The following is a 23,614-nucleotide window of genomic DNA, read 5'->3' as shown; positions in this document are numbered from 1 at the left end:
GTTCTTACTCCCTGGGCTCCCAGCAGCAACAGCCCAACCCTGCCCTGCAGCTCCCTTTTATTTGAGCGTACCGGGTCCTGATTGGTTGTTCCCTGCAACTCCTCCCTGATTGGCTGTGCTCCCTGCAGCCTCTCTGCACTGCTCACAGGACTCACCTCCATTGCTCCTTTTGGGGCAGGGCCTGGTTAACTCCTTTTATGACTGTGTGGGGTAAGCACCCCATCACACATGGAGATAACGATATTTACCGGCCTTTACAATTGCACTTAGAGATCTATAAATGAAACATGCAGGTATTCATACTCACCGCTAGAGCTCCCGGGAGTGCTGAACTGGGAGGCGTCAAGGAACTTCCAATGTGTAGGCAAGTTGGTCACGTCAATAAGAGGTATGGGAGAGGCATCCTTCACAAGTGAACTGGGCAGGGGGAAAAAAGCAAACCAACAGCTTCAAATACATTAACATACTATTGTAGCACCGAGGGACCCCAATTATAGACCACGATCCTATTGTGCTAGGCACTATAAAAACATTAACATGGACAATCCCAGCCCTGAGAAGCTTACAATCTAAGTATAAGACAGGAGAGAACAGCTGGATACAAACAGAAAGGGAGAGCGCAAGGAAACAATGAGACAGAAGAGACACTACTATTGCAAGCTCATTTAAAAAGATAAGCATAAGAGGAAACCAGGGCCCCGATCCCACAACTAGATCCACAAAGACAGCCCCCCCCCAACAAAGTCTCACTGATTTAATATGTATCCGTACCTGCCTATGTGGCTGTAGCTGCACTATCAGGACCTAAACAAATTGGATTTTGCTTCAAAAAATTCCCCCTACTCTCAAGTGCATTCTTCAGACACCTCAAGATTTTTGATGTATTGTTTTACCAAGGGAGTTTCTTGGTTATTGTAAAGGATCTTCTTCCAGCACTGACAAAATGAATTCATGCCAAAATTATGGTCAATGGGCATTAAATAGTTGATTACGATCTGGAAGCCTAACCATCCAATGAGGCAACTAGCGCCGTTACTATAAGGGATAAAGTCCACTTCCATGCCTTCTTCTAAGCAGCATGGAAATCTCCTCCCAGCCCACTCCACAACATCCTACCCCCCTCTCCCCTCTTCAAAATTGCAGCTCAACACACACACATTCACCTCTTCCATGAGGCCTATTACCTAAAAAGAAAGGTACTTTACTACTTTCTGCAATAAATTAACATTTATCTGTCAAGAGTGTGTCAAGCTGCCCAGCCACATAAGGAAAGGCAAGAGGCTGAATGAGGCAGGGGAAACACGAGCAAGAAATCACGTTAAGAAAAGCAAAGAATAATGAGGTTGCTACATTACCTTAGGGGTTGAAACACTTTCTCGACACGCACTAACTCAAGGCCTAGCTGCCTGTGTGAAAACCTCCTCCAAAATCCACACCACCCCCAATTCAAAGGAATTAAAAAGTTGTGCAAGTCATTGTAGTGAAATTAACAACAACATTCAATTATTTATATTGCAGTAGAATCCTGTGCCCTCAATCAGGATCAGACCCAACTTTGCTAGGTGATTTTCTATCATCAGATGACAGATTGTCCCTGCCCCAAACAGCTTACAGTATAAACAGCGATGAGGTACGACAGGAAGGTGCGTGTTAAATGTAAGAAAAGAGAGCAGGAAAGAGATAAGTGTCCCTGCAGCAGGAACACAAGATTGTCGTTTATCAGCAAGTGTGTATATGGGGGCAGCAAGCTTTGTGTTTGTTTTTAATTAATGGGGTGAGTGAGCAAGAGACTATGATGACTCATTAACAAGCCTTCTGTTTAGAAATTTCAACTTCAATCAACTTTCTGTTTAATAATTTGTTTAATGTAACTGACTACGCCCCCTCTATTTTGATTACCCCTTCTTACCCTTCCTTGCTTCGCTACACTACTCTTTTTTCTTTCCAACATAAATTATGCATCTTTTCTCTGTTGTTTTCATTGTATTCCCTCTTACCTCCCTATTTGCTTCCCTACACTCTATTTTCTCACTCTCTCATTCAGAAGAATACCCTCTCCCACTTTACTTCTTTTTTCTAGCTTTTCTCATCCATTTCTTCCCACCCACCCTCCTCATATACAGGGACTGAAATAGAAACACTGATCAGACAAATAAGAGCCAGAGGACTAAAGTCAATGAGGTATCCCAATGATCAGAAGCAACACCCAGGTGCAAAGCACCAACCTGTTACCTCACTCAAGTTGCTGTCTGTAGACTCTGCTAAAAACCTCAAATTTCATGACCTCCGGCTAGAAGCTGTATGATTAGTTTGAAGTTTTCTATCCCCCTCAGACTGCTGGAAGTGAGGAGGAAAGCATGCTCTCTCTCTCGCTGTTCTTACCCTTACCACCCCATCAGAGCCTCCTGAACACTGCATAGGGATGGGGAATATCTACTAATCTACCCCTCCACAATCTCTATTTTTGTGTTCTCCTCCCTAGTGAACGACTCTAGCTGCCTGCCTCTGTTGCTACTTATAGCATTCCTAAACACGTAGCAGAGTGAAACTACCCTGACTGCCAATGTCATTACTACCCACAGGGTTACAAACAGGAGCAGTGAAAACTGACAACACTCTGGTCTGTCCTCACTGGGCTGCAGCTTGGGAATGTCTGAGGATCGGCAGTGGAGCAGTCTGTCTGCAGGCTCAAGAAGGCAGAACAGACTCATAGACTTTAAGTCAGAAGGGACCATCATCGGAAGGTTTTATTTTCAACCAGTGGAGCTAGAAATATTCACCCCAATGAGAGGTTAGATTTTGCAGAAGATGATAGCACTCTCTCTGGAAAGTCTTCTGCTCACCAAGGGAGAAAGTGGTTCCTCCACCCTCCCACCCCCAAGTGCTGAGTTAACACTACCTGAAACCAACCTTATTTTCCCTTTCTCCTTGTTCCGTTGTCCCACACGGTTAGTAGATTTGATGTACAGATGACGGTGCAATTCATCTATTAGGACTAAGTGCATGTTCATCTTCTTACTGTGAAGCTCTAGCCTCAGATCACTCAGTCCCTCCACCTGAAGAAGAGGACCCTCTAAAGAGTCCACTGCTGATACCTGGAAAGAAAATTCAAGAAATATGACAATTTATCATGTTACTAAATTTTATTAAATATTAAATGTGGGCTCCACTCTCCTAATCCTAAATCTTCCTCAATGCCCATTTTTCCTTTGGTCAAAGAGAAACTATCTCTGTTCTTTCTGGTACATATCAACACCGCAGTGAGTGCTGTCCGGAAGGTTGTTTAAAGCAGACACAAATTCAAAATAAGAGAAATATATTTTTAATTTTGTTCTTAAAAAACAAGTAGACTTGTAAAACTGACATAGATATAAACAAAATCACTGTCATGAGCACCTTCAAACGTCTCATCAGACGTTTGCGTGAAAGAGAATCTATTCTGAACATTGTTAAACAAAACCAGAGCACAGTGCTTCTTGAAACAGGTTTAGCAAGTAATAAGGCTTTGAAAGTTCTGTGCTGGAATAGTTGGTCTTAAGTCTGCTTCCTCCTCTCTTAATAGTGACTCCAGCCAAACTGATAGTCTCACATCCTTACACAATTAAACCTCCCAAAACTTCAAAGAGCAGTCACACCGTTCCCATTTTACAGATAGAGGAAAGACATGAAGATTTTAGTTCACTTACGCAAGGTAATGACTCAGTAGCACAGCAGAAAATGGAACCCAGAAGTCCTGAATCTCAGAGTCTCCTATTCGAACTGTTAAACCAACCAAGTCTGATTTACATGGGAATCACAGGCAGTGTCTGGTAAGAACTGGGGACAGTACTCTGAGTTATCAAGATCTTCTAGGAGGTTAATCTTTTTGGTTTAATACATACACAATTTTAGCATGAAAAAATGTTCTCCCTCATTTTGAGACTTTAATACAGTGACAGGCAGTGGCTTGAGCTGGCACAACATAGGTAGGCACCAGGCAAGCCTCTCCCACAAAACTCTGCCAATGCATTTCAAGAGTGACCAGCTAACACCTGCTGTGCGCTAGAACGAGATCCCTAGCTAATTTTCAGTTGTGCCCTAAAAATGAATTTGACCACAAACCTCTCGGAATGACAAACTAGTAGATTAAAGGGACACTGTCAATTTACATTTGGCCCAGCATTGACATTTTGTAAAGCCAAGCTTTTATAAAATCTATGACCAATAGAAATGTTTCTGCAGTTGTTTTGAATTCAGAGATATACCATCGCCTTTGTAATGTTTGAAATCTAAACATCACAAAACTAAAAACCTGAAAGTGACTATCAACAAAAGTGAAACTTATTCCATAGATTTTCATCATCCAAGCTGAAAGACATGCAAATATAAAACAGCATAAATGGAAGGGGACTGAATTTTTAAAATCTCTCTTTTAATAATCTAAGATGCTGTTAGTAAAATAAGTGAAGACATTTGCTTACAACATAGAATTTAAATTAACAGTACACCTGTCAGTTAGATATTAAAAATGAAAAGCAAGGAGATTTAGTAAGCAGGCAGCCAAGCTAAGGTCTGATCCCTTAATAAATATTAACAGATACACACAGTTCATGGGCCAACTATGTCCTGCTTTACTTACCCCAAAATCCAAAATTGCCCTGAAGCAGCTTCAGCCATTGCAGTCTTTTACATTAATAGAGAAATTTATAAGAAGAAACTGGACTTCTCTTCTTCCGCAAGAAGTCCAGACCTGTGAAATTTGCTCCCTCTCGTGGATGAGAACGGAGGTCTGATGCCCATTGGAGCACAGCGTAAGGCATATCTCCTTAGCCAGGTAGTTTCCCAATTCTTGGTTTCTGCAGCCAGAGGTTAGGGGACTTTATCAGTGCATGATTGTAGTTTGTAATATTCTATTCTGCCTGGCCTGTTTAGTAGAACTTATGTCTGTATTACTGTCGACCTCTATATAGTGCCCAGGTACTATGACAATGCATGCAACATCAAAAAAAATTAAATACTAAATTTCTATTCTTAAGGGAAAGAATCAGCTAAGAATCCTCCACTTTTATCAACTGACATCACCCCTTGGCCAGGAGGGACTGGATGGGACTCCCTCTTCTGCTGATCTGTGCTAGGGAAGTGGCTGCAGCCCTGCAGGTAAAAGGCATTGAGAACAAGAGGTAGACATATTTTGATAGAAGGGAGGGCGGGTAATGGTGTGCGTTGACTGTGTCTGCCCAAAGAGCTTGATCCTTTGAGGTGCTGAGTCCTTAACATCCCAGGACTTCAATGAAAGCTGGGGGTATTAGGTACTGCCCAGCAAACACTCAGCATTTCACCACATCAGGAACAAATTCAGGAGGACCTAAATCAACAAACAGAGCTGGGGAAAGGATTGTGAAATGGGAAGGGAGTGGGATGCAGCGAGGAAAGAAGAAGTAGGCATTTTGAAAGCTGACATTCTACTTCTCACTCACATCGCTGGGCTCTTTTCTTCTTTTTCTTCTCGAGCTTAAAAAAAAAGGCCATGCACAAAACTAAACTATTATATCAACATAAAAGTCTCAAGCAAAGCTTTAGGAAAACAAATAGAATAGTCAATCATTTATTGTATGAATAAAAAAAACTTCCATATACATTTACGTTTCTTCTTTGGCAAAAACTACAGCAATTTTTTTTCGGAAATGGCGTTTGTGACACTTCATATTTGCAGTTAGACATGCTGGAGAGTGATGCCCCTGATAACGCCACTTTCACAGTGATTGAATTCTAGAGGTAAACAACACAGCCAACGATCAATGTTATGCAGGCTTTGAGCCTTTTACCTAGCCACTGCCACACTTCAGTAAACCCCTATTTACTGTTGATTGCCAAGACACAAGAGGCTAAAGGGGAAAGCTTTTATTTAAAGAACCGTTTTGGTGAGAAAAATGAAATACGGGTCTGATTCAGCTCCACTGATGCCAATGTAAAGATCCGTACTGACTTCACTGGGAGTTGGAATAAACCCTATGTAAAAAACAGCATCTTCTTAAGCCTATCTTCTTGTGTGGCTGCAAAGACAAATCCCTTTTTCTTTACTCACATAAAGCAGCATTTACCCCTGTTAGTACTTCAAAGCCAATGAAGTTACAGAAGAGCAAGCTGGATTCTGTTCTGGCATGCCCATCAAACATAATTAGAACACTGGACTGGGAGTGAGTAAGAAACTAGACCAATGCAAAATCAATATAGAACACATTCAACAGATTAAAAAGTGGCTGGCTAACAGTTCTAAAAATATAATTATAAACGGGGAATCATCAAGCAGATGTTTTTTTTCCTGGTGGGGACCCTCCAGTATTGGTTCTTGGCCCTATGCTATTTAATAATCTTACCAATGACCTGGAAGAAAACAAAATAATTATTAATAAAGTTTGCAGAGGATCCAAAGATTGGGGGGAGTAGTAAATAAAGAAGAGGCCAGGTCGCTGATACCAGGCAATCCAGACATTCTGGTGAGCTGGGCACACACAATAGCGTTTTAATATGGCCAAATGTGAAGTCATACATGTAGGAACAAAGAATGTAGGCCATACTTACAGGATGGGGACTATCATGGGAAGCAGTGACTCTGAGAGAGACAAGGGGGATGTGATGGATAAAAGCCGAACGTGAGCTCCCAGGGCAATGCTGTGGTAATGCAATCCTTGGATGTGTAAACAGGAAACGTTGAGTAGTAGAGAGGTTCTATTACCTCTGTATTTGACATTGGTCCAACTGCTACTGAACTACTGTGTCCAGTTCTTGTGTCCATAACTCAAGAAGGACATTGATATGTTGGAGAGATTCAGAGAAGGGCCATGAGAATAATTAAAGAATTGGAAAACATGTCTTTATAGTGAGAGACTCAAGGGTCTCGATCTATACAGCTTAATAAAGAGAAGGTTATAGGATGACTTGCTCAACCTACACATACCTGAGTGGGGAACAAATATGTGATAATAGAGGGCTCTCCACTCTAGCAGACAAAGGTATAACAAAATCCAATGTCTGAAAGTTGAAGCTAGACAAATCCAGACTAGAAATAAGGTGCAGGGTTTTTTTTTAAAACAGTGAGGGTAAATACCCCCTGGAACAAGTTACCAAGGGTTGTGCGGGATACTCTATCACTGGACATTTTTAAATCAACATTGGATGTCTTCCTAAAAGATATGTGCTACTTCAACCAGAAGTTAATACAAAGAAGTCCTATGGCCTGTGCTATGCAGGAGGTCAGATTAGATCATCACAATGGTCCCTTCTGGCGTTATAACCTGTGAATCTATGAGGATACTAGAATTTTATTCCCTGCGGTATCACTGACTCATTGAGTGACCGTGGGCATGACACTTATACTACTTGTATTTTATATTATCCCATTCGTAGAATGGTTACAATACTTACCAAGCTCACAAGGGTTAAACGGACAGCGCGGGACTCAACTTTCTATGTTTCGGCCTTTGTCTAAAAAAATTATTTTTAATATATAAGCACAACTTTCCTAATAAAAACGTATTGCAAGTTCTTTTGATCCCTTGCAGATTAGGGCCAATTATCTTTAATGTCAGAATCATGACTAGACCTGAATATAGTCTTCCTCTTTTCCATGTAAGTTAGAAATATTTTGTTGTTGTTGGATCGCCCCCTTTCCCCCTCACCCCCCATCCCTTTAAAGCTAATACACACATCTCCACTGGTTGATGATTGGTGCCATCTTCCAGCAAGGAAGCATAGTGGATCTTGCCACAGGAATCAATGGAGCCCAACACATCTATCCAGGTGCCAACCCAGTTGAACTTTCTGGATCTTCAAGTTATATTTTTTAATATAAACTCCTGATGCTGCTGCTCTCTGTTGACAGCAAAGAGAACAAACCCAGGCCAAAGTGTTGCCTGGGCTTCTGGTTAGAAGAAGACTAACCATTTTGCAAGGCATCCTCCTATCCAGGAATAATCTGTGACCTATATTTCATTCACCCACAAAAGCTTATGCTCCAATACGTCTGTTAGTCTATAAGGTGCCACAGGACTCTTTGCCGCTTTTTCAGAATAAACTGTGACATATATTTCAAAATCAGGGATTTAAAAAAAATCTACCTATTTTAGAAACCAGGGGGAGGGGGAAGGGGGAGAGGAACCATTTTGCTAACGGCTATTAGCAATACACTCCCATGTATCCAAAACCCTATTATCCAAACTTCCGCATTATCTGAATCCCTTTCTTGTCCCCCATGTATCTCACACTGGGAAACAAGGAAGGGATTCCTATAACAGAGGTTCAGATAATAAAGCAAAGACCTCTGGCCAGAACTGCAAGGAGGAGGAGGAGGAGAAATCTCTGGCCTTGGGGGAGGCCACTCTGCTACTGAATGGTGCCTACAGCAGTGCAGGGAGCCTGCTCCAGCTCTGCTGTCACTGGCATGAGCGAGCAGGAGCGGAAAGGTTTCCATGCACTGCCACAGGGTCGATGACACCAGATCCCTGTAAGCACAAGATGCAAGGGAAGGCTGCAGTCCTGGTCTAGAAGATCAGAGTCCTGGCCAGGGGGTCTCTGCTCTGCACTCAGCACCTGCCTGGATTGGGTGTCACCAGCACTATGGCAATACAAGGAGCCCTCTGTAGCCCCACTGTCATGGGAGTGAGTGTACAGGGCAGAGCACAGGGACAGCGAGGAGGAGAAGCCACCCCCAGCCACAGGGGAGGCCACCTTGCTGCTGAATGGCTCCTGCCCTTTCAATAATTTTATTTGACTAATTGGGAGTTTTGATAAATGTCCCTCAGTCTATTCAGATAATCGGTAGTATACTTTAATTTGTGATGCTGGCATTGTGCTAGCCTGAAACAAGTATTATTTATTTGCATTGCAGTAGCACCTAGGAGTCCTAGACACGAACCAGGACCCCACCCTGTGCTACGTGCTGTATAAACAGAGAACAAAGAGACTATCTTTCAGAATTATCAGACACACATATGAACACACTTTGTTGGAAAAGAGTCAACACAGCTTTTGTAAAAGGAAATCAGGGCTCACCAATCTTTTAGAATTCCTTGGGTGTGGGGGGTCAACAAACATGTGGACAAGCACGATCCAGTGGATGTAGTGTATCTGGACTATCAGAAAGCCTTTGACAAGATCCCTCACCAAAGGCTCTTAAGCAAACCAAGGAGTCATGGGATAAGAATGATGGTTCTCTCATGGATCAGTAGCTGGTTAAAAGATGGGAAACAAAGAGTAGGAATAAATTATCAGTTTTCAGAATGGAGAGAGGCAAATAGTGGGGTTCCCCAAGGATCTGTACTAGGACCAGATGATTCATAAATGATCTGGAAAAAGGGGTAAACAGTGGAGGGGCAAAATTTGAAGATGATACAAAATTACTCAAGATAGTGAAGTCCAAAGTCCAGACTGAGAAGAGTTACAAAGGGGTCTCTCAAAACTGGGTGACTGGGCAACAAAATGGCAGATTTTGACAAATGTAAAGTAATGCACATTAGAAAACATAATCCCAACTATACATACAAAATGATGCAATCTGAATTAGCTATTACCACTGCAGAAAGAGATCTTGGAGTCATTGTGGATAGTTCTCTCAAAACATCTGCTAAATGTACAGGAAAGGGATAGATAATAAGACAGAAAATACCCTAATGCCACTATATAAATCCATGGTATGCCCACACTTTGAATACTGTGTGCAGTTCTAATCATGCCTTCTCAAAAAAGATAGATTAGAATTGGAAAAAGTACAGAGAAGAGCAACAAATATGGTTAATGGTATGGAACAGCTTCCATATAAGGAGAGATTAAAAAGAATGGGACTTTCAGCTTGGAAAAGAGAAGACTAAGGGGAGATATGATAAAGACCTATAAAATCACAAAAGGTGTGGAGAAAGTGAATAAGGAAGTATTATTTACCTCTTCACATAACACAAGAACTAGGAGTCACCCAATGTAATTAATAGGCAGCAGGTTTAAAACAAACAAAAGGAAGTACTTCTTCACACAATGCACAATCCACCTGTAGAACTTTTTGCCATGCGAGGCTGTGAAAGCCAAAAGTATAACTGGGTTCGAAAAAGAATTAGATCATTGATGGACATGTCCTCCATGAAATTGCTATTAGCCAAGATGGTCAGGGATGCAACCCCATGCTCTAGGTGTTCCTAAACCTTTGACTACCAGAAGCTGGGACCGGACAACAGAAGCTGGATCACTCGATGATTGCCTGTTCTGTTCGTTCCCTCTGAAGCACCTGGAATTAGCCACTGTCAGAAGACAAGATACTGGGCTAGATGGACCATTGGTCTGAGCCAGCATGGCCACCGTTATGTTCTTATCTCCGCCCCCAACGTATTTACAATCTAAATAGCACTTCAATTTTTGTTCTAAAGTTTCAAGTGTTAAATGTGAGAGAGTTTTGGATTTTTTCAAATTCAGGAACAGGAACGTCTTACAATCTTCTTTCAGAGGAAACATAAAACTGACGTCTTGGCCAGAAACATTCTTTAAGGAAAATGGGGGCAGAGGGGAGGCATTATTCCTAGCGAGTTCAGTGATCAAGTTCAAACTCCAAGTGTACAGATCTAAATTGCCTCTGCAGTTTCAGAATTGGTTGTTATTCTTCACTTCTTCTCTTAAAATGTTGGTGTAGCTTTTCTGTGTGTTGCCATGTCCCACCTCTTAGGTATCTGGTTTTCAGAGGAGGGTGAAGGAATGTGTCTGTATTATGTAGATAAAGGACTTTGGTATTCTTTCAGATAGGTGCTTTATGAAATAGCAATAAAAAACAATAGCCATCAATATTTACAAAAAATAGTCTCTGAGACACACCGCCACCACCACTGTATACCCATACACTTAGAAGAGGATACAATTGAGGTTACTGAGTAAATGTTGGCATTACAAAAGCAACCAGATTATAATAAAAGCATTTTGAAAGACTTATCAAATCTTCTGTCTGAGTACACTATAAAATACTTTATTCAAAATTCTGCATTCATGTTGCCAATGGCGAAAATAGTGTGCTTTTGTGGAGTACTAAATTTATCCCATGAATGATCCAAGGAATTCAGCGCTCTATTCAGGAGAGGGGAAGCCATGAGCGCGGGATATCATGGGATTGTTTCCATTTAGGAGCAGCACAGCTGGTCTGTAAGATGACAGGACTTACTTTCTTCCAGCTCTAGTGTCAGTAAAGAACAGACATTAGATTCCCCTCCCCTCAAGCTTTGTTTTTTCTAACCTCCTCCTTATCACCACAGTGACTCAAATCCCACATTAAGGATACTATTAATACTTAGTCCCTACATACTGCTCTTCATCAAAGGAAATGGGAGCGCTAGCAATATGGCTGGAAACATGTCATGTGACCAATTTTTTTTTCTCCAAAATTTCATTTCAATCTAAGTTTTCTAACCAGCTCTAAATCTACCTTTAACGCTCTCTTAAGAAAACATATTTCTCAGAAAATTTCACACTTGGGAACAGAGTTAAGAGATGAGAGTTGGGGAGGAGAAATGTTATAAAGCAGTGGTTTTCAAACTGGGGTATGCCCTGTAATGGCAGAAAAATTCAAACTTTGAGCCGAGCTTTCCATTTGAGTTAAAATTTTTGGTTGCACCCCCTCCACCCAGACAAGCTCCATGGCCTGCTGAGGTGAGTCGGGGGTGAAGGTGGCACTCCCTCCCCAAGCTCTGCCATATGGAGCTGGCCCAAGCTGCCTGGCATCACCACTTCGCCCCCACAAATGTTCCTCCACGTCCCCCACTCTAGAAGCTGTTTCTAAATGGAAGGCAGAAATCTGGGAGAGGCGGGGGGGGGGCACATGACTCTGCGTGCTAATCTCTCCCCCCCCCCTCCGCAACACATCACCTCTGCCTATCTCAGATGGGAGTACGCAGTAGAACATAAGAATCATAGAATCATAGAATATCAGGGTTGGAAGGGACCCCTGAAGGTCATCTCGAAGCCGGACCAATTCCCAGTTAAATCATCCCAGCCAGGGCTTTGTCAAGCCTGACCTTAAAAACCTCTAAGGAAGGAGATTCTACCACCTCCCTAGGTAACGCATTCCAGTGTTTCACCACCCTCTTAGTGAAAAAGTTTTTCCTAATATCCAATCTAAACCTTCCCCACTGAACAACCATACTAGATCAGACCAAAGGTCCATCTAGCCAAGTATCCTGTCTTTCAACAGTGGCCAATGCCAGGTGTCCCAGAGGGAATGAACAAAACAGGTAATCACCAAGTGAGCCATCCCCTGTCGGCCATTCCCAGCTTCTGGCAAACAGTAGACTATATTATTTGGAAAAGGGTACACAGCCTAAAAAGTTTGAATACCACTGTTATAAGGAACAAAATATTAGTTTTCCATCTTACATGATGGATGAACAGAGAGGTCACAGTTCCTAGAGGTTTATAAGAATTTGGGCTTGGGGACTGTTCCTTAGATGCTTCTTTTGGCAAGAAGAAATACAAATAATGGATGGTAAGAATGGGAGTAGGGAATGAACACTGAGTTTATATTTGGGACACAAGTCTATTCACAGTTCAGAGGCCCCTTGGTACATGAAAACAAAAAGCAATTGCTGGATGAAAAAATATGGAGGAAAGGGGTATTGGAAAGATAATGGAAAGCATAAAAATGTGATAGCTCACAAGAGAAAAAAAAAACAAGCCACACACAATACATGACAAAGGAAAAAGACAGCTGAACTTTCTGGACAACATGGCAAATAAATATCAGCAACCTAGAAGGTTTTAACTGCCCAGTTATATGAATAAAGACAATGCTGACATTTAAAAGGGAGAGAATTGATTTAAAAAACAAACAAGAAATTCAATTTTGTGGGAGACAGGAAAGTAAAATGACTAAGAGATGGTTTAAACGTGTGTGGCCAGATTCAAACTGGCACAGCTCCACTGAAATCAATTTAGACCTGACTTACAACAGTGGGGGGTCTGACCTATAACGTTTGCCACTGTCAGCAAGAAAAGGTGGATGAGCACAGATAGTCTCTTACTACTGAGAATTTTGTGATCAGACAAAAAAGGGAAAATGTGGAGAACAGCTTAATGATTAGGACCCTGATTCAACAAAGCGCATAAGCATATGCAATAACTTTAAGTGTGTGAGTAGCCCCATATCAGATAAGTGATTCTCAAGCTTTTCCTACCTGGCGGGGGGACCCAAAAATGACATGTTGCGAGTAAAATTCACGGAAAAAGAATTGCGGGATTAGAGACATGGCATGATGCTGAGTGGAGGATGGGCTGAGGAGAGGGAGGTTGAGGTTAGTAAAATTCACTGATGTGTGCCTGGCTGCTGCTTCATCTATCCCCACAGCGATCAGCGATCACAGCGAAGAGGACAGGACAAGGAGTAATGGTCTCAAGTTGCAGTGGGGGAGGTTTAGGTTGGATATTAGGAAAAACTTTTTCACTAGGAGCGTGGTGAAACACTGGAATGCGTTACCAATGGAGGTGGTAGAATCTCCTTCCTTAGAAGTTTTTAAGGTCAGGCTTGACAAAGCCCTGGCTGGGATGATTTAATTGGGGATTGGTCCTGCTTTGAGCAGAGGGTTGGACTAGATGATCTCCTGAGGTCCCTTCGAACCCTGATAGTCTATGATTCTATGATCAGCTCTGAAATGGAATAGATTTTACCTCAGAAAGGAACACTGTGGGAGGTTGCGAAGCAAGAGAGAGGAGAAATTTGGTGCTGTTCAGGGTTGGGACAGACACAGAACAGGGTAACAGTAAAAGCAAGAGGAAACAAGCATCTTTCTCCCTCACTCACTCCTGCTGGGTTTTGTAGCCTATTTCTTATCCTATGAGGTGAAAATCAGCAGACACCCCGCACGCAGCCCATCGGTGGGTCAATTCTGGTGGGGTGAGAAAAACCAGAAATGTATTGCATGCTGGTCTCAAAAGAAATTTTTCCAACGGTTCAAAACTGACCCTGTAACATTAACAAGTTAAGAGCAGAAATGAAAAGTTATAAAAGATTCAGTGCTAATGAAGATCTTACCTAAGAGAATATTTCAGAAATGGCTAAAATCATGCTGAGAGAAAAACTAATAGGAATTGCCACACACAAACAAAAAGGATAAGGAATGAATCAAGACTAAAGACTAATAGTAACTGGAACATTGTATAAGTAGGGGCATAGCGAGCAGATCGAGGGACGTGATCGTTCCCCTCTATTCTACATTGGTGAGGCCTCATCTGGAGTACTGTGTCCAGTTTTGGGCCCCACACTTCAAGAAGGATGTGGATAAATTGGAGAGAGTCCAGCGAAGGGCAACAAAAATGATTAGGGGACTGGAACACATGAGTTATGAGGAGAGGCTGAGGGAGCTGGGATTGTTTAGCCTGCAGAAGAGAAGAATGAGGGGGGATTTGATAGCTGCTTTCAACTACCTGAAAGGGGGTTCCAAAGAGGATGGCTCTAGACTGTTCTCAATGGTAGCAGATGACAGAACGAGGAGTAATGGTCTCAAGTTGCAGTGGGGGAGGTTTAGATTGGATATTAGGAAAAACTTTTTCACTAAGAGGGTGGTGAAACACTGGAATGCGTTACCTAGGGAGGTGGTAGAATCTCCTTCCTTAGAGGTTTTTAAGGTCAGGCTTGACAAAGCCCTGGCTGGGATGATTTAACTGGGAATTGGTCCTGCTTTGAGCAGGGGGTTGGACTAGATGACCTTCTGGGGTCCCTTCCAACCCTGATATTCTATGATTCTATGATTAACCTACGACAGGAGGCAATGCTCAGGCATGCAGAAGAAGGGAGAAATACCTTCATCCTGATTCAAGCAGACAACGTTAGAACAGAAGTTTGATGGAAAAGGGAAACAAGGCAGATATATTACGAACATGCTTGCAAATCAATGAGTAAATAATACTTTGAATTTATACAGCACCTTTTATCAAAGGCTTCCAGAGAGCTTTATATTCAGACAGCAGCACTGAAATGCAGCCACCCCTGCAGAAACAAGCAATGACCAATCACACCACACAAAAGTGGGAAGGAAGGTGCACAGTGGTTAAGAAAAATGAGGACAGTGGGCAGCTCAGTTTTTAAGGAGTCATCTAAAAAGGCCATTACACTCCATTGTTTACCTCCTGAGAATTAAGGGGTGAGTCAACTCTTCGGTTAACGGGCCAACCAGTTTCATAACATCAGAGAAGTTAGAGATCAAAGAGAACTAGCAGATCACACAGTCAATCTCCCTACTAATGCAGGACTGTGTTTGTTGTTATAATACTTCTAGTTTTAAAATGTCCCAAATGATGGTGCTAATGCCACTTCCCTTGGGAGACTACTAAGATCTCGCCAGCAGGTTATTTTGCTTAATATTCAACTTAAATTTTCCCTTTTGCATTTGCCTGTTAGCACTAGTATGGGCACCTCCCATGTCCTACTCTAACTGCTTTTCCACCTTAATTTTACAAACATGTTAAGGTCTGTGTCCCTCAGAAGCGGTCTCTTTCCCCAGCTAGACAAATTTAGCTCGTTCAAATCTTTCTGCAATCCTACCAGCCGCCCCAGATCATTTTAGTTCCTACTGAACTTCCTATTCAACAATGACTTTCTGTCATGAAGTGACTGGGACTGAAAGAATCAAGAGGCTGATTCCCAGAGACAGAGAGAGAAACCACTGCGTTCCTGCTCTGTAGAACTATTACCTCCCTCTTCACTTGTACTCTAGCACAAAATCTTAATGGCAACCTCCACAACATTAATGAAGAATAACTTCCCAAATGTAGGGAATGTGTGACAGTCAGATTTACCAACCTATTGATACAAGTGTGTCTCAATGTAATGTTAATGTTTTGCACTGGAGTACCAGTTTCAGGAAGGTGGATCCATAAGGCTTTTCAGAGACTGTTGAAGGTAGACACGAAAACCTTATGGAGTGTGCTGCCAACACTGTTGCAGGCACTGTGAAAGTAGCAAGGACTGTATGACTTTTCCCTTAATTTGTTATTCCCGTGCTTTTCTGGTTTACATTTCATGGGCTGTGTCCTGATTAGCATTCCCTCTAATTTTCGCACACGTATGCGGAATGAATTTTGTTGTTTGACACATCACCTCCATATTGGTGTACATCACAAAATTCATGTGGCGGGGGTGGGGCTGAGGGGTTTGGAGTGTAGGAGAGAGCTCAGGACTGGGGCAGAGGGTGCAGTGCAGCGGAGTGAGGGCTCCAGCTGGGGGTGAGGGCTCCAGCTGGGGGTGTGGCTGGGGATGAGGGATTTGGAGTGCAGGCTGCCCCGGGGCTACAGTGGGGAGAGAGGACTCCCCACAACAGCACCTGGGCTGTGGTGGAGGGGCGCCTCGTCCTGCTGCGGCAACTCTATGGCTGGGGATGCAAGACAGGCACCTCTCCCTGGCCAGGGCTGGGTTGGGGTGCCTCTCCCCCAGGCCAGGGCAGGTCGTCTCTCCCCCAGCTGCAGTCTGGGCCACCAGTGACGGTCCGCAGCTTCGGGCTCCCTGGGGGAACCCGAAGCAGCAGACCATCTCTCACCGTCAGCCCAGAGGAGAGGCAGTGGCTGTGGGCTCCTTTCCACACACCACCCCCCACCATCACTGGCAGGCAGCCAGCGGCTGCTGCCTACCGGTGATGGAGGCGGAGAAAGGAACTCTTAGCCGGCCGGCTGAGAGGAGTGATTGGGCGGAGGGGGGAGAAGCTCTGGGCTGGTGGACCTAGAAGCGGGGGAGGGGTCGGAGAGAAAAGGAGCCAGCGCTGCGGCTACTTGGCCGCAGGACAAGTGAAGTGGAGTGTCATGCCTGGCTGGCAGGGCCCCTGCTGAGCATGGGCTTGGTGTCACTATAAACACGGTACAGTGCGGGACAGGAGAGGCTGGGGAGGGATGCCTCCCTCTGCCACGGCAGGTCCAGGGATGGTGGGGAGGCATCTGTCCCTGCCGCAGCCACAATGATCTGCGCAGCGCATAATAGGCTGCTGCACGGCCATGCAGCTGAGCAGGAACTTAGGTCTTGATTCAACCTTAACTGTCACTAAACAGAGTTTGAGTGTGCTTTGTAGAGTGTACGATCTTCGGAGCAGAGATGGTCTCCTACCTGTCTGTACAGTAACTACACAATGGGGCACCGATCACACGTGGGACCTCGTGTTATTATTGCATTACAAAGAACAATTTTCGCCCATGTCTATCAGCTTGCAGTGTTTCAAGTTGATTCCCTGATATTTTCAGTCTGTGTTTCTAATCTCTGTAGCTCCTTCTTTGTCCTGTTTCTCTGTTGTCAATGGCATTTTCAACTTCTTTCAATCTAGTATTGCTTCCAAATTTCACTAACCTGCCATTTATAGTAAATGAAGACATTCTGTAAGACAAGAATTAACACCAATCTCTAGAGGTAACCACAGCTTCCTCCCCAAATGGGAACATTTTACATAAGCCTTTGTTTATGGGCAGTTTGGCAAAACCATTGCATTCTATGTGACAGTGTTTCTATCCAAGCCTTTTTGAGAACAAGATTACATGCAACATTGTGCCAAGTTTATCCACTGGTAACTGGATTGATTTCAGTGGAGTCACACTAGGCCAAATTCATCCCAGTTGTACTAAATGTTTTACTAAAATCCAAATATATTATACTTGGGTCCCTCTTCTCTACTGCATCAAACACAAGCTGTTTGTCTTCACTTCCAAGGCTCTTCATGGCCTATCCTACCTATCATCTCTCATTCAGTATTGAAATGCTGACTCTCACCTCCAATGGGCCAATAACGCCAGCCTCTATCACCCACTTTCCACATTTTCAAACAAGCACCTTGGTGCTTTTTTCCATAATGCCCCTCATGCTTGGGAGGAGCGCCCTATAAACATACACAAAACTAACACTTTATCCTCCTTCAAATCCCTCCCTAAAACCCTCAAGTGCCATGATGCCTCCAAAAGACGTGACAACAGTTAGGCTGCTGGTTTGCTGGGACCATGGCTTATCATGTTGACTAATATTGTTTCCTTGTATTCCCCCATCTACCTGTCCGTTACTTAGACAATAAGCTCTTTGGGACAGGGACTGTCTTTTTGTTCTGTGTTTGTACAGCGCATAGCACAATGGGGTCCTGGCCCATGACTGCGGCTCCTATGTACTATGGTAAACCAGATAACAGTGTATCTCCTTTCCCTTCATCCACTAACTCTGCAGTTCTATTTTTAATATGCAATCAAGTTTGTCTGGAAAGACGTATGCTTTATGTTTTTCCACTATCCTCAAGATCTTGAGTGATTTCTCTCTCTTAATAGTGTTCCATTATTTACTAGGGAAAAAACTATGATTGTGAGATTCAGAATTAAAGAGAAATAACTGAAGAAGCAGTGATTACTGCAAAAACATTACTACAGCTGCATTATGAGAGAAATTAAAGTGGTTAATAATGTTACAAAACAGCCTTGATAAGTCAGCTTAATAAAAAACTACCAAAGATTCTACTGGCAAAATAAAGGATTTTTATTCAATTATATAATGGATGGTGCTGGCTAGAAGTTCAACTTTTTTTTTTTTTTTTAATCAATTGAAAGGCAAGCCATCACTACATTTTTCCTTATTCAACTGAAGTTTCTAGCTTAAAGATCTCTAAGCTACGGTACCAATCCCACGTGTGAAAGCATGGAAATGTAAACCACAACGCTATTTGCTGTTTGGATGGCACATCCAAGAGGTGATGTATCATTAGACAGACAAGGCTGGTTATTATTTTTATTACTGTGTCTACATTGTAATCAGTGGAGATCAAATTAAATGTCCAGAAATGCTTGTTTCTAAACCAAACAATTGATCACAACTGTACTGGTGCCCCGACTTCCATGGAAAATCCAGTAACTATCGTATAGACTCAGCAGACTCTCACCAGTAAAAACAGGATGCTAGCTACCTCCATTCCACCTTCATTACTGTATGTTTTTTATTTAATAAACCTTCATCAGCTTAAAAGAATGGTTGTTATTAGTTGAGCTAACAGCCAAATGATAATACTCCAGAGAGATATCAGTGCCTATTGGTGCATTAACTAAGAGAGTGGAGGGGCTGAGGTCAAGCATGTGTCAATGCAAATGAGGCAATATTAGGCACTAACAGTTTAATGCAACAGACTCCCTCAGATAATGGATTTCACAGGATAAAAGGAATGAGAGGAAGTTATCGATAGTACATTAAGGGAAGAAATGATAAGATGTTACAAAGGGAAAGAAACACTCCACTTATGAATTTCTACTTTCAACTATCTTTAAATCTATCATAGCAAATTAAAAAAAACTGAAATAAGATCAGAAAATTGAATTCGAGAAAAAATACAAAAACAGAACTTCTTTCCAGCTCAGTTCTAACACTTACTACTTAGAACAAATGCCTTTTATAAGGAACTTAAAGCACCCTCCCAAACGTAATAAGTGAAGTCTTATCATGCCCCTTTGAGGTAAACAAATAATACAAATAATATCTTAGATTAATATACCCATTTAATATATAGGGTAACTGAGGCACAGCATTTTAAGTGGCTTGCCTGGTAAACCAGCAGCAGAGCCAGGGCTAGAAGTATACTTCAGTGATAAACTCCTTGGGGAGGGGACTGTCTTTTTGTTCTGTGTTTTTACAGCACCTGGCCCAGTGAGGTTCTAATTCCATCACTAGAGCTCCTAGAAACGATGGTAATACAACATAATAAATAAGAATAAGAACTCATTACTCTCATACTCATATGCTAATCACTAGAACATGCTCTCACCAAACATTACCTATAATAAAAATAAATAAAGGACCTGTTTCCTTTCTCTCCCCAGTCAAATCCTACTGCCATCACCAATGACAAAAATTATCAGTTATGCCAATGAGTAAAATGATCATGAATGAGTTGTTTTAACAGAGTCAAAAGGTATTTTGTTTGTTTGTTTGTCTTAATGCTTACATCAATGTGTCCACCGAAAGGAGATAAAATCCACTGGAATGTAAATTTCACATTTTCCTTTTTTAAACAGAATTCTGGCTATTTAATCAAGGTAACTTCCCAATGGTGAGATATGTTAGACCATGGAACAGCCTCCGGAGAAAAATGTTGGAAGTACTATTGTTTGAGTTATTTAAAGGAGACAGTGTTTAAATATAGCCCAAGGTCTAAATTTTGTAAAAATATGCCTCTATAAGAGCTAGGACCAGACTGTTTTTTTAAACTCCATTGAAAACATTTGTTTTAAACGAACAAATTCTGCTGAAGTGTTTGAAAGCAAAACACTGCAGCAGGAAAATGCAGAAAGCAAAACTGATGAAACCAATGAAAAACTGCCCTTTCCGATTTTCATTGCCCGAGATGAGAGAAATGCAGATAGTGAACAAAGCATATAAATAGTAACAAATAGTTGAATTTTTTTCAAATTTTAATTATGTACGATATTAATACCAACAAATGTTTGTTTACTACAAAGGATTTCTAGATTGACAGTTTACGATTACCCTGAGCAACCACGTACTAGCAGGAAGATGCAACATACTTGCTTCAATTTCCATCTAGGATTACAGATATCCAACATTGTGTTGGAACAGATTTAAAAATGTTATTAAAGCTAATGTTAAAAAAAATTATATACAGTAACTCCTCACTTAACGTTGTAGTTATGTTCCTGAAAAATGCGACTTTAAGCGAAACGATGTTAAGCGAATCCAGTTTCCCCATAAGAATTAATGTAAATAGGGGTGGTTAGGTTCCAGGGAACTTTTTTTTTGCCAGACAAAAGGCATTATATACATTTTAAACAAGCAATTTAATACAGGTATAAGTTTTAAACAAATTTAAAGAAACAATTTAATACTACAATCATCACTGCCGAGTATGAAGCTTGGTTGAGGTGGTGGAGTCAGAGTGGAAGAGGGTGGATTGTCCCCCTGCTACTCTTGCTGTTCTTCAAGCACAGGCACTGACTTTGCTGGGGACGGGGGGGGCTCAACCCTTGGCTTGCCCAGTCCACCCCTTCCCCCAAGCCCCCATCCTTAACCCGCCTCTTCTCTCCCTCCTCCCCCTTTACTCTGCATGCCACATTCTCACTCCTCCCCCCTCCGTCCCCGCCTCCTGCCCACAGCAATCAGGTGGTTGGCGACGTTCAGGAGGCAGGGGGAAGGAGTGAGGACACAGCGCGCAGGCTTCCCCTCCCTCCTGAACACCGCAAACCAGCCGATTGCCACAGGCAGGAGGCAGGGGAGGGAAGGGGGAGCCTGCACGCCGCGTCCTTGCTCCTCCCCCGTTCCTCCTGCACGCCACAAACCAGCTGTTTGCGTGGGGAGCAGGGGGAAGGCGCTAATCCGCGGGGTCCACCAGCGGGTCGGAAGCGCTTGGGGGAGCAGGGTAAGGGAGCTGATGGGGGGCTGCCAGCCATCGATAAAGCAAGCAGCCAAACGATGTTATAGCGGAGTGTTGCACAACTTTAAATGAGCATGTTCTGTAATGGAGCAGGAACGTAAGATCGAAACAACGTTAATCGAGAGGACGTTAAGTGGGGAGTTACTATAATACGCTGGTTGGGAAAAAGAGTGTCTATACATCTGGGTATAGTGCTTAGATTATCCACAAATACAAAGTTCGTTTTTTAAAAGTCATATGATATATAGAATACATTATCAGCAATAACCCAAATTTAGGTGAATAGATTTAACAATACAGTTTAGATATTAGAATCTGAATACTTGGGTACATCAGTCATGAAAAGTTGTACAGAGATTTGGCTGTGAAAAGCAAAAGAGATTGTCCCTCAGTAATTAAGAATTAAGTTGGATGTCCATTTAGAAAATGCAATCCATGAGGAAAGTATTTGTTACTTTCCTGACTGCGCTTCTCATTGGTACTCCAGCTCATCCCTCCCGATAAGACTTCTACTTCCCACCATCAGTGCCAGCGTATGCTACTAATGTGAGATACAGGGAAAGGTAGGAGATGGCTAAATGGCAACCAAGTAGTGCACCTCCACCCTGGGAGTGGAAAAATAGCAGAACATTTTTCTCCTCTTCTCCCCAGAAAAAATCTCAATTATTTAAAACCCTTGACTGTCTCCCCATCACCTTCCATGTCAAGGATGAGGAACTTGAACTCACATACAAGCTTCTGCAACCCTTCATTCCTCCCTTCTCCCCTCTATATCCCTCCTTCCTACTCCTCCTGTTCCTCCATCCCAAGCCTGTGTCATGACTGATTATTTCATTGACTTTACACTCATCTCTTCACTTTTTTTCATGCGTCTATAAACAAGGCTCCCACTTCCGAGGAACTGACCACGTTCTCATCAGACAAATCCCACTTCAAAAATTTACTTTGCATCCCAGCACTGAGGCTTTGAGGCCAATCTATAACAACAAAACAAAGAATCTGCATTGTGCAGTTTTCTGGGTATCGGAGCTGCTTTGTCTAGTTTAGCTTGTAAGCTCCTTAGGGCAGCAGTTGTGTTGCAGAGCACTAAGCAAAGTGACATGCTCAATAAATAAATAATAAATTACGCAAGAAGATCGGACAGATTCTAGAGAGCTAGGATTCAGAGATCACGCAATACAGAGGCAGACAGTGAACTCAAAATGCATCGGCACAATCGAAAATGACCTAAGTTTACCGCAAACTAGGCTTCTATTCTGAATGAATGATCTGAGGCTGAATGCTTTTAATCGAATGCAATAACGAGCAGTAATCTTCACAAGCTCAATTCTAGAAACTAAACTGAAGTTTCAGAGTAACAGCCGTGTTAGTCTGTATTCGCAAAAAGAAAAGGAGTACTTGTGGCACCTTAGAGACTAACCAATTTATTTGAGCATAAGCTTTTGTGAGCTACAGCTCACTTCATCGGATGCATACTGTGGAAACTGCAGAAGATATTATATACACAGAGACCACGAAACAATAGCTCCTCCCACCCCACTCTCCTGCTGGTAATAGCTTATCTAAAGTTATCACTCTCCTTACAATGTGTATGATCATCAAGGTGGGCCATTTCCAGCACAAATCCAGGTTTTCTCACCCACCCACCCCCTTTCCAAAAACCACACACACAAACTCACTCTCCTGCTGGCAATATCTCATCCAAACTGACCACTCTCCTTACAATGTGTATGATAATCAAGGTGGGCCATTACCAGCATAAATCCAAGTTTTACCAGAACGTCCGGGGGGGGGGGGGGGGGGGGGAAGGGGAGGAAAAAACAAGGGGAAATAGGCTACCTTGCATAATGACTTAGCCACTCCCAGTCTCTATTTAAGCCTGAATTAATAGTATCCAATTTGCAAATGAATTCCAATTCAGCAGTTTCTCGCTGGAGTCTGGATTTGAAGTTTTTTTGTTGTAAGATAGAGACCTTCATGTCTGTAATTGCGTGACCAGAGAGATTGAAGTGTTCTCCGACTGGTTTATGAATGTTATAATTCTTAACATCTGATTTGTGTCCATTTATTCTTTTACGTAGAGACTGTCCAGTTTGACCAATGTACATGGCAGAGGGGCATTGCTGGCACATGATGGCATATATCACATTGGTGGATGTGCAGGTGAATGAGCCTCTGATAGTGTGGCTGATGTTATGAGGCCCTGTAATGGTGTCCCCTGAATAGATATGTGG

General features: G+C 42.5%; 1 protein-coding gene across 7 annotated transcripts in view; it reads right to left on the bottom strand.

Annotated features, from left to right (window-relative positions):
- EXOC4 (exocyst complex component 4) overlaps positions 1–23,614 on the bottom strand; it is a 606,961-nt gene that overhangs the window by 541,601 nt on the left and 41,746 nt on the right. For all 7 annotated transcript variants that reach the window (XR_012156857.2, XR_012156858.2, XM_073328862.2 and 4 more), the window contains exons 4-5: positions 2,911–3,095; positions 308–417 (exon numbers count right to left, since the gene is read on the bottom strand). Coding sequence is in view for 5 of the 7 variants with exons in the window: in XM_073328862.2 (XP_073184963.1) it covers positions 308–417; positions 2,911–3,095 (295 nt within the window). In the remaining 2 variants the exon portion in view is untranslated. The remainder of the gene's footprint in view (positions 1–307; positions 418–2,910; positions 3,096–23,614) is intronic.

Source organism: Lepidochelys kempii, chromosome 1 (assembly GCF_965140285.1).
Source record: "Lepidochelys kempii isolate rLepKem1 chromosome 1, rLepKem1.hap1, whole genome shotgun sequence".
NCBI lineage: Eukaryota > Metazoa > Chordata > Testudines > Cheloniidae > Lepidochelys > Lepidochelys kempii.
The sequence above is the reverse complement of the archived record's forward strand: the minus strand, read 5'-3'. Positions and strand labels throughout refer to the sequence as shown.